The 14960-nt window shown below is 43.5% G+C and overlaps 1 protein-coding gene across 1 annotated transcript; it reads right to left on the bottom strand.

Annotated features, from left to right (window-relative positions):
• Nucleotides 1–6834: 6834 nt before the first annotated feature.
• Nucleotides 6835–10108, bottom strand: LOC115177809 (ras-related protein ORAB-1). Its single transcript, XM_029738783.1, has 6 exons — nucleotides 9927–10108; nucleotides 9185–9257; nucleotides 8955–9050; nucleotides 8749–8844; nucleotides 8419–8550; nucleotides 6835–8223 (listed from the first exon to the last, which is right to left on the bottom strand). The coding sequence occupies exons 1-6, from the start codon at nucleotides 9938–9940 to the stop codon at nucleotides 8026–8028; spliced, it is 609 nt and encodes a 202-aa protein (XP_029594643.1). The 5' UTR covers nucleotides 9941–10108; the 3' UTR covers nucleotides 6835–8025.
• Between the last annotated feature and the right edge of the window lie 4852 nt (nucleotides 10109–14960).

Here is a 14960-nt window from a genome sequence, read left to right on the forward strand (position 1 = left end):
CGACGTAGCAAGTGAAGGACTTTGATCACTTGTGAGGTTGATATGAACCACAATTCAACGCAAACTGTAGTAACACTCCAGTGGCCGCGAAGTGTCAAATGTAATCCACACGACTGCATTTTCGGCATGTCAGACAAAATTATTAAATTAGCTTGCTAGAAAATATATATAGATGACACTGATTTTAGCGTTGGAAAATTGTCTTATTCTTGTAGTGAGGACCCAATAAAACGTAGCTAGCTCCATAAATATATTTTGGGGAATTTATTGGAATGAATGACCAAACTATAAAACTAGCTAGCTATGGGTAACTGTAGCTAGCTAGCTAGCTACGTTAGCTTGCTAGGTACATTAGTTAGGTTAGGTGTGAGAAAACAGACTGCTGCAACCTGATTAGCTGAATGCGATATGCAACATCTGGGACTAGCATTTAGCAGTGTTGCCAAACTCCTCAGTAAGGAAAGTAGCTATTGGCTGTCCTAAAAGTCGCTAAATGACGCCATCACCTAATTTGCATAATTGGCCATGTGCATGTAATTGTGATGGACGTGTAGGAGAGAGGAATAATATCGTGGGAGAGACAAAAAGGAGTAAAAAACGCCCTAAATATGTTAAGAACTACAAATTAAATTTCTTCTGTCGATTCTTGTTTTTTTTGTCACAATTCCAACCCTCCTCCTTTATCCGGGCTTGGGACCGGCAAAAGTGACCCAAAAGAGACACTCCAGCTTCGTTTTCTTAATTTGTTTTGGTTTTTAACCTTATAACCTTATGGTCCACTTAGGAGCCTACAACAAGTCACAGTAAAACATGAATATTTTTAACCATAACGTTTAACATTTTTTTGAATACAATCTACATGAACAATCTAAATGGACCAAAAAGAGACAATAGAAAAAACTGTCAATGGCAATGTGAGAAAATTATGCTAACTAGTCTGGCCTTAATTCAGGTTAATTGTTTTTTTTTTTATGTAAGCCAGGGCGGGATCAGCCAGGGGCGGCTTCCCGCGTGCGCGATTCATTTGCAGTCTGGACACGGAGGGGTGAACATCTCCTGCTCTGACTGCAGCTGGGAGGGACTGCTGCAAAAGGACTGGGCCGCCTGTGAGTGCTTTGGGACAGGGGTGGGGCCCTCGGCAGCACCCGCTGCAGCACCCGCTGCTCGTTGAGAAGAGTAAGAACAATACATGCTTTCACGTCAGTCTCAAAGTCTCCAATGACACCAGAAAAAGTCACTAGATTTGTCGCTAGTCATTTTTTTGAAAAAGTGGCGCTAGAGGGGCCTGAATACCCGCTAAATATAGCGACAAAGTCGCTAAGTTGGCAACATTGGCATTTAGCCACTCTTGCATGGTTGTGGAAAATTGTGTTTCATGAAGAAAGTATGCACATTCACATTTTTTCACGCCTTCTAGCCATTAAATCGAGTTAAGGAGGAAATCGAAGACTTTGCAGCCAGAATGGAGAATGTTTTTAGTACGAATCGGTCGCCAGGGGACACGAATGTATTCCCGGCTTGGCACATTAAGCCCAGACTATAGTGGAGATCCATAGCGCCAACTAGTGTCTGCCCAGGCCAGACATACATAATAGCCTAAAATAAAACAAAAAATCTATGGATGTTGGATTTTGCTGCGCTAGTTTAAATATCCTAAGCTAGCCTATAGAACAAAACCCATTTTGTGTGGTGGCAGCTTTCAGGCAGAATAATAATGATAACATGTAATTGAGAGAAATAGTCAAAGCTTATTCTTGGGAGCATTCTCTTGTCAAGGAGTCTTGCTGTGAGTGAGCAACCACAACTATGTAAGGCATCCAAGCTATTCAACGTTAGACATCTTGGTATTAGCCAGTGCAATATTGTAATGCATCATTTTTTTGTTTGCTGGGGAAATTAAATGTGTTGACAATGATCACTCGTACAACGTAGATCAAAGTGTATTACTTTTACGTCAAAGTGTTATTTGTGCCATTATAATGCTTAGAAATCTAACCAGCAACTTTTTCTGAAACTCTCAAAATTGTTTTTAGCCAATGGCCACCTGTCACTCTGGCAACAGCTTCTCCATTGACAACTGGAGACAAATTTCAACTAGTCAAACAGGTTACAACTATGCTGCAGCAGAGAGCTTCAAAGACAAACCCATGGCCACACGTCCAAAACACTTAGTCAGATAGAGCATAAGCAATCTGCAGAAATAATAATTTTTATCAAGGGATTTATCAAACGTGGGTCGTTATGCGGCTATGCGCACACCTGTATATGTGTGTGCAGACGCTCATTTAGGAAAGAATGATGTGAGCGCCATACTACTCCATTCTCTGGCATCTGTTCAATAATGTGGTGGTTATCCTCGAGTTAGGCAGAGCGTGACATAATTGCAACCAGATGGCAAGAATAAAAACCGGAGGACTCTCCAACACAAGCAGCTGATTCCCTTCAAATTAATGCAGGAGCTGAAGATATGGCATTCCCATCTGTGACCAGTGGAACCCGTTATGAACTTTGGACTGGTTCAAAGTTAAACTTAACACCTCAGTGTAAATCAGCACAAAAGCCAAGGTTAAAAGTTAAGGCCAGAAACACAGTTAGTACTCATGTACTAAGGGAAGTCAAGTGAATGTAGTACAATTTAAATAAAGAAAATGATAATGGCCATTAGGGCCCTGAAAGCGATGGCAATGCCACAGCTGGTAAACAGTCGTGACAGAAGGGCAGCAGTAGTCCGGGCTAGGGGTATTTCTGTCCCTACTAGGGGCAAGAGAGGGGGGCCTGGGTTGCCAGTTGTGAGCGGAACGAGCGCTGCTCTCCTATTTTGGGCCTGGCACCAGTTGAGACAGGGCTGCAGGGCTCCTGCGGTCATCATGGTTTCTCTCCCCTCTCATGTTTCACCCGACCGACCGTCCACCCACAGACAGACGGACCTGAGACTGTACAGAGAACTGCCTTATGACTTCAACCCCAACCCCAATCAGAGCCCATGCAGGAAATTAGCATCTCGTTACACATCACTCGTAATTACACGTGGAAACAAAATGAAGCTGAATGAAAGATGCAGCCCTGAGGGATGCCTACCTTTTGACACGCCAATAGAGTAGCAGTGGTCTAATCACAACAACCATGATGGTACTGGAGCAGAGTGGAGAGGCATGGCGAGACTGAGACCTCTACTCTGAGAATTATGTTTCTTGTAAGCAACTTGAAGCAATTTTAGGACAGGTTGGAGAACGGAAGAGGGTTGTGAAGTTGCTACATCTGACAAACAAGACACCCATATTTCATGGAACTGCCAGAGAAATAAGGTGGTGTCAATTAAGGCTCCTATTTTCTGCATACATCCTCCAGATTTAGTTTTGCGTCAACGTTTGGCAGATCCTGGGTCAGTTCTTTTGGGCCTCTTACTTACAACAGACTCTCTGGAGCCGGTTCCGCCACATAGAAAAGCGTACGACTGGCACCCGGGCACTATTTTGAAACAGACCCCCCTCCATAACGAACCGCCAAGGTTGCCAATTAGCTCCCGAAACCCCATCCCTACCCATCTCTTCCTCCTCCTGCTCCGAGAGAGAACACTGAGGGAGGGCCGTCAGGCTGGGATCAGGAAATGAACGACTGCAGTTTTTTTTTTTAAGGTTGGCTCCTCCGCCGAGGGCATCCATCCATCACTGTATTTTTCTTTCTGGTTTTTTTTTGTCTTGCCTGGCAAGGAACTACTCGGAGCTACTTCAGAATGATACAGTATCGCCATTGGCTTTATTGAGAGTAGCTAAAAGAGAGAGAGGGGGTAGGTCTCGCATGAAAGGATTAAAAGCCAAAAGAAAGTCTAGTGTAACGGAGGCCTTCAATTTAAAGTGTGGCCTGGCTGGAGTGAGCGTGTAGATGCTGAGGGGGAAAAGAGAGACATGTATTTGATTATTTAGCACTCACTGTGAGGTAAATGAAATGGTGAGATAGTTGACATATTTGATGAATCACACCCCCAAAATGCTTTCACTGGAGCTCACTGTACATGCATGCATGAACAAGAGGGCCGGGCACTGACATACTGTCACTAAAGCTAATAGGCAGCTCAAGTCATAGTCACTCATTTCATCACTGCTGCAAATTGCAAGATGCCCTTGTGGCAACTCACTTACTGGAAATAGGCTTCTGACCAAAGCAGCTTTAAATTCCATGAAAAGATACATGTACGGTTACGTCAGATAGTGTCGCTTGAATAGTCGGGAGTGAGTCATCTTCGCTTATGGGCTGTGTAAATACTCAAGGGGAGTGTATACATATGTAGGTTATGTAAAAACTCAAGTCAACAGGATTTTTGTTAATCCTATAGCCGGTGACTAGAAACCAAGTATCTTTTGTTCGCTCATCTTGCCCTGGCTCCCCCAAAAAATGGTGTCAATGAAGTTTAAAATAGGCTGCCTTGTAAAATAAACACGCACCACTTACATTTAGTCTACAGTGAATACAAGGAGGCTGAGTAGCTATAAAATAATGAGTGTTAGAGGAAAAATCCTTCAAAGGCAAGTAGTTGTACTGTTTACTCACAGTACCATAGCAAAGACCAAAAGTCAACCGCTTGAGAACAGAATGCAAAACACCTTTCTTAGTTACAATTCTAACAGACAGAAACAGTCACTACCAGTAGTCTAATTCACTGAGCTGTCCATGCAGACTTGTATTATATGTCAGTCGTTTCAGGCTACTGCTAATTCTGATTCATCCGAAGAGAATCAACTCTGTGCTCTGCTGCACACTTAGCCATTGTTCAGAAGGGCGTCAGGCATACAAATGGGACTCGTCTGGCCAGTAGGGCAGCATGCTGTTCAGTGCTAACTGGCAAGATGACAAACAGTCCACAACACCCCTCACTCCATTTGATGATGTTACACTACAAAAAGTACGGCCAAAGCCTGTCTCAAGTGCACACCTGCCATCTAGGCATGAGTGAAAGAACCAAGATTGATATAATGGAGGCTTGATTCTCCATCTCGCATCCACAAATCCAGCTCCCACCTTTTTGCTGTGGGTATTGTCTTGAGTGAACTTCACACATGGGCTAACTAGCTCCCTCCCTATCCTCCCCCATCCCCCTCTCTCTGTATTTTACCTACAGGGCTTCTTCTGTAGATCGGGGGAAAGGCTGCGGCCCCTCTACAGCTGTCACAGATGCTTTCCCCCTTCCATTGCCCGGCAACCAAGAACAAATAAAGCCGACAAACAGCCCACCCCTCCCCCCTTGCGCCATCAACTCTAAACCCCTCCTCAGCGCCGTTGCTGCTGCTCCCCATCCCAACTCCCACTCACTCCCTCGGAAACCTCACAGCAAAACATCTAGCCCTTTGTCCACGCTGACCGGCTGAATGTAGGTTTTGTTTTCACTTAAAAGCAAATTGGGGTTATGCCTAGGAAAAATAGAAGACTTCAGTTCAACAGCTAAACAAGAGGCTGGCTTCACACTGCCTTTTACTATACTCCATTGACATAATTACAGGGGTCTGCTAGAGGGGAGAAGGGAGCATGCCAAGCAGTTAAGAGTGTGCCCTTTCTTCTGCCTGGGGCCTGTGTGTGAGGCCGGCCGTGGCACATTTACAGCGGCGGGCACCATGCCACCGCAAAGCTGATGAGAGGGTCAGATGTTAATCAAGCGGGCACACAATGGGTACCAATCACGGGATGATCTGGTGGGTGCTCTACCTTGGGTATGACACTAATTCTATGACAAGGTTGGTGTGAAAGAATAGATTAAGGGTATCGATCACAGCCACAAAACAATGCCTTTGTCACGGTCATGGACGTCAACGTCACATGAACTCAGATAACCGTTCAACATAATAGAACGCCATGGAAAAGCCAATGTAATTCACCACAGCTGTTGGGGATGTGTAATCTAATTACTATTCAAATGAGGGCCCATTCAAAGTCATTGATTTGAAATTGCCCTTAACTCAGATTAAGAAGTCCCAACTACTGGGAGACAGACAGTACAGCTGCAGAGATGAACTAAGCCACCTAATGCTGCCCTCCACTGGTACAGACCTGTACCAGATTCAGTGTTTCAGTTGTCTTACTGGGTCCCTATGCATCTACGAACAGGATTACTGTCTTAACTCAATTAGCCACGAAATCCCTAGTTTGTTTTTCTGGAAGCTGTGCTGCACCATTTTCCGTACATTTTCCCCCACGTGGGCCAGCCCCCTAGCATTTGCATTCAACCAATGAGCTTCAACCCCTCACCATTTGAGTGACAGCTAGCGAGAGACACATGAACACACAGCAGAGCGAGAGTAACAACGTGGCGCACAGATCTGCACATAGGTTACGTAGTACACAATCTTAAAGGAACACTTTTGGCCTGTGAGCGCTACTTTCAAAACTCCTGGCTAAAAAGTATATAAAAAGTACCAGAGAATCCCATTAACTGTAATGTACACTTGTTGCTGGACAGACTCAAAAGTAAGAAGTAAAAAATAGTGTTTTGGCCCCGGCGTGCACAAAAAAAGGTGATTGAGCTGGGTAAAAGAGAAGAGAACTCTAAACGTGATCCTTGAGTTGTCCAACTGACATCACCCCATTGAAGTTGAATTTTAAAGGTGAAGTTTAGGTAAGGGTTATGGTAGGGGTTAGGGTATGGACGTCTCAAGTTCAGCACAACAGCACCCTTTACTGGAGACAATGGAAGCTGGGCCAAAGATGATACCGTTCAGCTTATGAAACAAGAGCACAAAAAGAAAACAAAAAAATTGGTCGCATTTCAGAGACTAAGCCTATTTCAGTGTGAAATGTACATGCTGAGCAGGTGTAACTATCAGGAAATAATTCCAATAAGACAAATGTTTATTAAAGATCTCCTTCATTGTTTAATAGTAGACATTGTGCCAAAAAAATCCTCAGCCACAAATCACATGCCGAAATTAAAATGTTCAGCTACTTTTCATGATGTCATATATATTGCACTTGCTTCTCTACAGGTTTAGCTAATCGGTTCTTACATACATGTATAAATATATACAGTTGGTAGAATTATTTCAGCGTTTGGTGAAACTGTTGTGCTGTTGGTTGAGAGACACTGGCGGAGGAAAAACAATGACACTTTCAATGTAGCACGTGTCCATGTGGCATTATGTATGTCAGCAGAACAATTACTCTCTGTACAGGAATGTTAACTAATGCTAGTATTAAACAAAATTCATTAGACTAAACCCAAATAAGAGATAAGAGCTTGGGCATACAACCATTATGGGCATACAAAACGTCTCTAGGGCTGGAAGGACATGCCAACCACGCAGTGTGCCAAAGGCATATCATATATACATCCTGCCATAAAGGCACTGGCACATTATTTGGGGCAACATTATGAAGTTGGACCACGTGACACTGAATGATATTTCCTCTAAATAATTTGGGTCGATTACAGTGAGCAGACGTGCTAAGTCATGATGAGTGCATTCCAGATGCATTGTGGTTAAAGTAATCAGACCTGCCAACATGTATAATGCTCTTTAAAACATGTGCTTCATTGGGAGTGCATCCTAAATCATTTCTGAGGAGATCAGGCCAAAGTCATGCTGATATCCACAGTAAAATAAGGAGAACACAACCATCGTAGAAAAATGTATTATTAACTAGCAGACCTGGAGTAAAGAGTTGGGCAAGGTTTATTCATATTCCTCTCATTCATAATTATCACCTTGCACCTTTTTAAAAAATGTCTGGATAAGTTGCCACATCTTATTTTGTATAGGTATGTTTTGGTAATACGTAAAAATATCCCACATTATGTTAGTGTGTTTCTGTGGGTGGGCTTACCATCGTATTGCGGACCTTGTCAGGGGTGGGGGGGACATATTTCTGGTATTGCAACTGCACACACAATCCAGGCCACTCAGTCTTCCCTCTCTGTCACTCTCGCCCTCGTTTCTCTTTCTTTCTCTCCTTTATCTATCCCTGTGGAGCATGGTAACTTTTGAGATTGGTAGGTAGGTAGGTGTCTGGGTGGATGGCGTTTGGGGTGGCTGAGGGGCCTCAGCAGCAGCCTCCAGAGGAGGTCTTGACTGGCGTGCTCTGGATCTTGACGTTGGACTTCTCCGAACCTCCGGCTGTGGCCCCAGGGCCCATTCTCTTCTTGATCTCAGCTGCCATGGTCATGAAGGCCTGCTCCACGTTGGTGGCACTCTTGGCGCTGGCTTCCAAGAAGGGGATCCCTAAATTGTCAGCAAATTCCTGAGGGAGGAAGAGAAAAAGAGACAGGGGACATGAGAGTGAGAGGCAACAGTAAGGTGGGAGTAGGGGAGAGGCATATACACACAAAGAGGCAAAGAGACGAGAAAAGAGTGGGACACAGAACGGGAGAGAGAGAAGATTAAACTTAAATATAACAATTCCCCTCCCCCATTCTGTAACCAGGTAGAGCGTTACCTTGGCCGTTGTGTAGTCCACCAGTTTCTTTGTCGTCAGGTCACATTTGTTGCCGACTAACAGCTTGTTCACGTTTTCACTGGCGTAACGGTCAATCTCCTGTAGCCACTGTTTCACGTTATTGAAGGATTCCTGGGGTGTGACAGGAGAGGAGACAACTGTTGATAACTCAACAACCGATACAATAGACAGCATAACCAGATACACTGAAACGTTGTTTAACTTACACAGGCTTGAGAACAAGGCTATCTGCTACGTAAACTTGTTATAAAAAGAGTGTGAAAAATAGAAAGTGAAAAAATTGAAAAAGCAAATGAGGGTAGGATTTACCTGGTCTGTGACGTCATACACTACAATAATGCCATGCGCTCCTCTGTAGTAACTGGATGTAATTGTCCGGAACCGTTCCTGTCCAGCTGTGTCCCACTGGGGGCCAAATGAGAGCAAAGTCAGACCTAACATCATATACAAATCACAATGTTCCACTTCTGCCATTCTTGTGACTCAATCAAGTCATGTCAGCCATAGGTACTTACAATCTGAAGTTTTATGGTCTTTCCATCTAATTCTATGGTCCTAATTTTGAAGTCCACTCCAATAGTGCTAATATAGCTCTCTGTGTATGTGTCGTCCTGAAGAGAAAATAAGAAAAACAGAAAATCCCTATGGGTGTTCAAAGTACAGTAAAGTTCCTGGAACATCAAACTATTATCTCTCAAAATATCAACGTGGCAAATACACACCTAGACAGAGGAAAGTTACTTACTGCAAATCGGAGGAGGAGGCAAGACTTTCCAACGCCAGAGTCGCCAATCAGAAGCAGCTTGAATAAATAATCACTTGAAGGAGAGTAGACATTTCACAGGTTAAATATATGTCAATTAATTCCATTTGTCATGGAGATATTACTATATACTATTCATTATTTGTTGAAAGTCAAAAACAACAAGGCAACAAATTGTCACATAGTAGCTAGTTCTGGCTAATTTAGTGACAAAAGCCAGTCAATCAATAAATGCATCTGTATCACACAACAATCAAAGTAGCCTTGAATAGAATTCAACACATAGCTAATTAGAACTATATTATTGGGCAATTATGGTTAAATTGGTCAGCTGACTTTTTACACATGTTCATATTTGAAAAAGTCAACAAAGTAGTTAACGTTTTAACTAGCTAATGTAACTAACGACGTTACCTAACTAGCTGAATTAGTTACCAGCTGATATTAGCTAGCCTATGTATGGGTAGTTAGCTAGCATTCATGCTACCTGGCGTATTAACGTAGCTAGAAAGATAAAAACAGGCCCTAGCACGCCTATTAATAGTCAATATGAAACATGTCTAGAATGGAATTGATACAGAACATACCTTATGTCATCGATTTCATATTTGTATAGAAGACAAAACAAGTATCTTAAACTAGCTAACAGTTAGCCAGGTAGCGGACGAACGTTAGCTAGCATAAAAAAAACAGCCTGTCATCATTAACCAACAGTGTTACTTACTATTCGGGATTCATCGTTGACTAAGCACGGTAACGTTAAGCAGTTATTCTTTAAAAGATTGCTATCCTTTGTCGTGGAAAATGTGTGTAATATAATCCAGCAACAATTCTTTTTCAGAACAACTGCAACTGGCTAACTACTCGGAGCCGAGATAATCGAATCAAATATGGCTGCACTCCTGACCGGAAATGCCAACCAAACCTATGGGGCTACTGGAAGTTGTAGTCAAATCGTATTAGGCCTACGTTATTTATCATCCATCCATCATTTATTTATTCATTATTTCCACTCCATGCATTATCATGGGATAAAGAGAGGTCCACACATCTGTCCGATTTGTTAAGGGATGCAGAAGAGAGGTAGCCCAACACAGGGCCCGTATTCTTATTGGCAGACTCAACAGCCTTAGTTTCTCAAATGACTGTCTCGCCTGGTTCACCAACTACTTCTCAGATAGAGTTCAGTGTGTCAAATCGGAGGGCCTGTTATCCGGACCTCTGGCAGTCTCTATGGGGTACCACAGGGTTCAATTCTCAGGTCAACTCTTTTCTCTGTATATATATATCAATGATGTCGCTCTTGCTGCTGGTGATTCCTTGATCCACCTCTACGCAGACGACACCATTCTGTATACATCTGGCCCTTCTTTGGACACTGTGTTAAAAAACCTCCAAACAAGCTTCAATGCCATGCAACACTCCTTCCGTGGCCTCCAACTGCTCTTAAATGCTAGTAAAACTAAATGCATGCTTTTCAACCGATCGCTGCCCGCACCCGCCCACCCGACTAGCATCACTACTCTCGACGATTCTGACTTAGAATATGTGGACAACAACAAATACCTAGGTGTCTGGTTAGACTGTAAACTCTCCTTCCAGACTCACATTAAACATCTCCAATCCAAAATTAAATCTAGAATCGGCTTCCTATTTTGCAACAGAGCCTCCTTCACTCATGCTGCCAAACATACCCTCGTAAAACTGACTATCCTACCGATCCTCGACCTCACGATGTCATTTACAAAATAGCCTCCAACACTCTACTCAGCAAATTGGATGCAGTCTATCAAAGTGCCATCCGTTTTGTCACCAAAGCCCCATATACCACCCACCACTGTGACCTGTATGCTCTTGTCGTCTGGTCCTCGCTACATATTCGTCACCAGACCCACTGGCTCCAGGTCATCTATAAGTCTTTGCTAGGTAAAGCTCCACCTTATCTCAGCTCACTGGTCATCATAACAACACCCACCCGTAGCACGCGCTACTTTGGGGATGACCAGTAAGATATACCAATGACTGGAACGAATTGCAAAAATCGCTGAAGTTGGAGACTTTTATCTCCCTCACTAACTTTAAGCATCAGCTATCTGAGCAGCTTACCGATCGTTGCAGCTGTACACAGCCCATCTGTAAATAGCCCATCCAACTACCTACCTCATTCCCATATTGTTTTTATTTACTTTTTTGCTCTTTTGCACACCAGTATTACTACTCGCACATCATCATCTGCACATCTATCACTCCAGTGTTAATTTGCTAAATTGTAATTACTTCGCTACTATGGCCTATTTATTGCCTTACCTCCTCACACCATTTGCACACACTGTATATAGACTTTTTCTATTGTGTTATTGACTGTACATTTGTTTATTCCATGTGTAACTCTGTGCTGTTTGTGTCGCACTGCTTTGATTTATCTTGGCCAGGTCGCAGTTGTAAATGAGAACTTGTTCTCAACTAGCCTACCTGGTTAAATAAAGGTGAAATAAAAATAAACAATACTGGATCATGAGAGGAATATACAGTTGAGGGAACTCACTGACATATGGCTGTATTGCACAGGAGGTTGGTGGCACCTTAATTGGGGAGGACGGGCTTGTGGTAATGGCTGGAGCGGAATTGGTGGAATGGTATCAAATACATGGTTTGCTGCCATTCCATTCGCTCCGTTCCAGCCATTATAATGAGCCGTCCTCCCCTGGCAGCCTCACCTGATGTACTGTACCATGCATTTTGCTCTTCACGCTGGTGGTACCTTATTGGCTCAGCCAGTTTCTTCTTGATTGCTCTAAGGTCTAAGGTCAAGGATAAAGAGCATCTGTACAGTGCATCAGTGATGGTTTAATTCCCATGCTTCAAAGCACAGCCAGTAGTGCTAGGAAAAGTAAACACAGGGATAGCTTCAGATTACCACCCAGGTAGAATTATAACTTTTATTTAGCCTATTGTGTGGCTGGGTGCATTCTATAAAGGAATTGTCTAACATGCATTTTCTATGTGGTTGCTACATCAGTTTAACTTCCTCTCTTATGTGTGCTATTGATGGATCTGAGGAATTGATTAGCCATTAGTCACGGAAATCATAGACCTAGGGCAGCAACAGCACTAGATCTGGGATTAATGACAGATTATATTGGTAATTTTGAAAATGAAAAAAAATAATGTTCAGGGGAGGGTCCTCTTCAGACAGACAACTCTCCCAACAAATCATGAGGTAGACATAGAATGTTTGCAGGCAAAACCTTTGCAGTGTTTTTAGTGAAGGTAATTGATGCAACCTAGCCAATTGAGAAATGCAGTATTTAAAAATAACCTCTTGCTAGTTACTATTTTGTGTCTGGGAGATGTTTATGTGAGAGCAATAAGCGGGTAAAGCAGTGAAAGCCGGATGTCCCAACTCCGCCCTTTCCTCTATGCTGGCTAGGCTACTCAACTGTAACTTTGGTTAGCTTTCAATAAATTGGCTAAATGGTCAACGGAGTTACCTCTTCATATGAACAAGACCATTTGTATTGCATGCTGCATATTTCAAGTGAACTCGAAAACTGATATTTATCTTATTTCAGTCTTTGGGAGCTAACGTTAGTTATTGTTAACACACTAGCTAGAGTTTAAGATGGGGGGATAAAAAAAAATACATATATTATTTCACGAAACATTGAATTTGGCCTGCTCATACATGGAAAAGCAGACAAAAATAAAATAAATCTATAGGAAGTTTGACTGTGTTGGTGTGTGGACCATGATAGATCCTTAGTGATGTGGACACAGAGGAACATGAGGCTCTCGACCCGCTCCACTACAGCCCGTCGGTGAATGGGGGCGTGCTCGGCCCTCTGTTTCCTGTGGTCCACGATCAGCTCCTTTGTCTGGCACCACATTGCCAGGTCTCCGACCTCCTCCCTATAGACTGTATCATCGTCATTGGTGATCAGGCCCACTAGCGCCGTGTCGTCAGCAAACTTAATGATGGTGTTGGAGTCGTGCACAGCCACGCAATCGTGGGTGAACGTGGAGTACAGGATGGGACTAAGCACCAACCCCTGAGGGGTCCCCGTGTTGAGGGTCAGAACGGTGGATGTGTTGTTGACTACCCTAGCCACCTGGGGGCGGCCCTTCAGAAAGTCCAGGATCCAGTTGCAGAGGGACGTGTTCAGTCCCAGAGTCCTTAGCTTAGTGATGAGCTTGGAGGGCACTATGGTGTTGAACGCTGAGCTGTAGTCAATGAACAGCATTCTCACATAGGTGTTCCACTTGTCCAGGTCGGAGAGGGTAGTGTGGAGTGCAATAGAGATTGCGTCATCTGTGGATCTGTCGAGGCGGTATGCAAATAAGCGTCCGGATTAGTGTCCAGCTCCTTGAAAGCAGCAGCTCTAGCCTTTAGCTCAGTCCAAATGTTGCCTGTAATCCATGGCTCCTGGTTTGGATATGTACGTCGTATTGTCATTGTGGGGATGACGTTGGTTGATGCACTTATTGATGAAGCCGGTGACCGATGTGGTAAACTCCTCAATGCCATCGGATGAATTCCGGAACATATTCCAGGCTGTGCTAGCGAAACAGTCCTGTTTCATAGCATACGCTTCATCAGAACCCTTCCATATTGAGCAAGTCACTGGTACTTTCTGTTTCAGGAGGATAGAGTTATGGTCAGATTGGGCAAATGGAGGGCGAGAGAGAGCTTTGTATGCATTTCTGTGTGGAGTAAAGGTGATCTAGAGTTTTTTCGCCTCTAGCTGCACAGGTGAAATTGGGTAAAAACGGATTTCAGTTTTCCCGCATTCAAATCATCTGCCACTAGGGGCGCCCACCTCTGGATGGGCATTTTCTTGTTTGCTTATTGCCCTATACAGCTCGTTCAGTGCAGTCTTAGTGCCAGCATCGGGTTGTGGTGGTAAATAGACAGCCATGAAAAATATGGATAAACTCTCTTTGCAAATAGTATGGTCTACAGCTTATCATGAAGTATTCTAACTCTATAATATAAGAGATTACACACCAGCTGTAGTTAACAAAGAGACACACACCTTCCCCTTGGGCTTACCAGACGCTACCGTTCTGTCCTGCTGATGCATAGAAAAACCAGCCAGATGTATAGTGTCCTTGTTTTGCCACGACCCCCGAGAAACATAGGATATTACAGTTCTTCATGTCCCATTGATAGGTTAGTCTCGAACGGAGCTCATCCAGTTTGTTCTCCAGTGATTGTACGTTCGCCAATAGAATGGAGGGTAGAGGTGGTTTATGTACTCGCTGACAGAGTTTTGTCAGGGTGCCTGCCCGTTGGTCTCTCTTGCTCCGTTTTTTTCTTTTACAAGTCTTGGGGATTAGTGCCTGGTTCGGTTGAGCAGTATGTCCTGCGTCTCTGACTCGTTGAAGTCGAAATCTTCATCCAAATCGAGGTTAGTGATTGCTGTTCTGATGTCCAGAAGCTCTTTTCAGTCATAAGAAACGATGGCGGAAACATTATGATCAGTGAAAAAAAACCCACTAAATAGCAGAATTGGTCAAGAGCCCATAAAACGGCAGCTATCCATTGCAGCGCCATTCTCGGATCCCTCATGACCCGGTTGGACATGACTCCAACAGTGTCACCAGGAGGGATCAGCTAATGAAGTTGGCCACTAGAGGCCTCTATCATTTTCTATGGTTGAAATATACTTATTCTGAGAAAATGTGCAAGAAGTGAAGGTGCCAACAAATTTTACAGTAATCATTAGAATATTTCATTGTCATATAAAAAAAACAGATG

This window comes from Salmo trutta, chromosome 38 (assembly GCF_901001165.1).
Source record: "Salmo trutta chromosome 38, fSalTru1.1, whole genome shotgun sequence".
NCBI lineage: Eukaryota > Metazoa > Chordata > Actinopteri > Salmoniformes > Salmonidae > Salmo > Salmo trutta.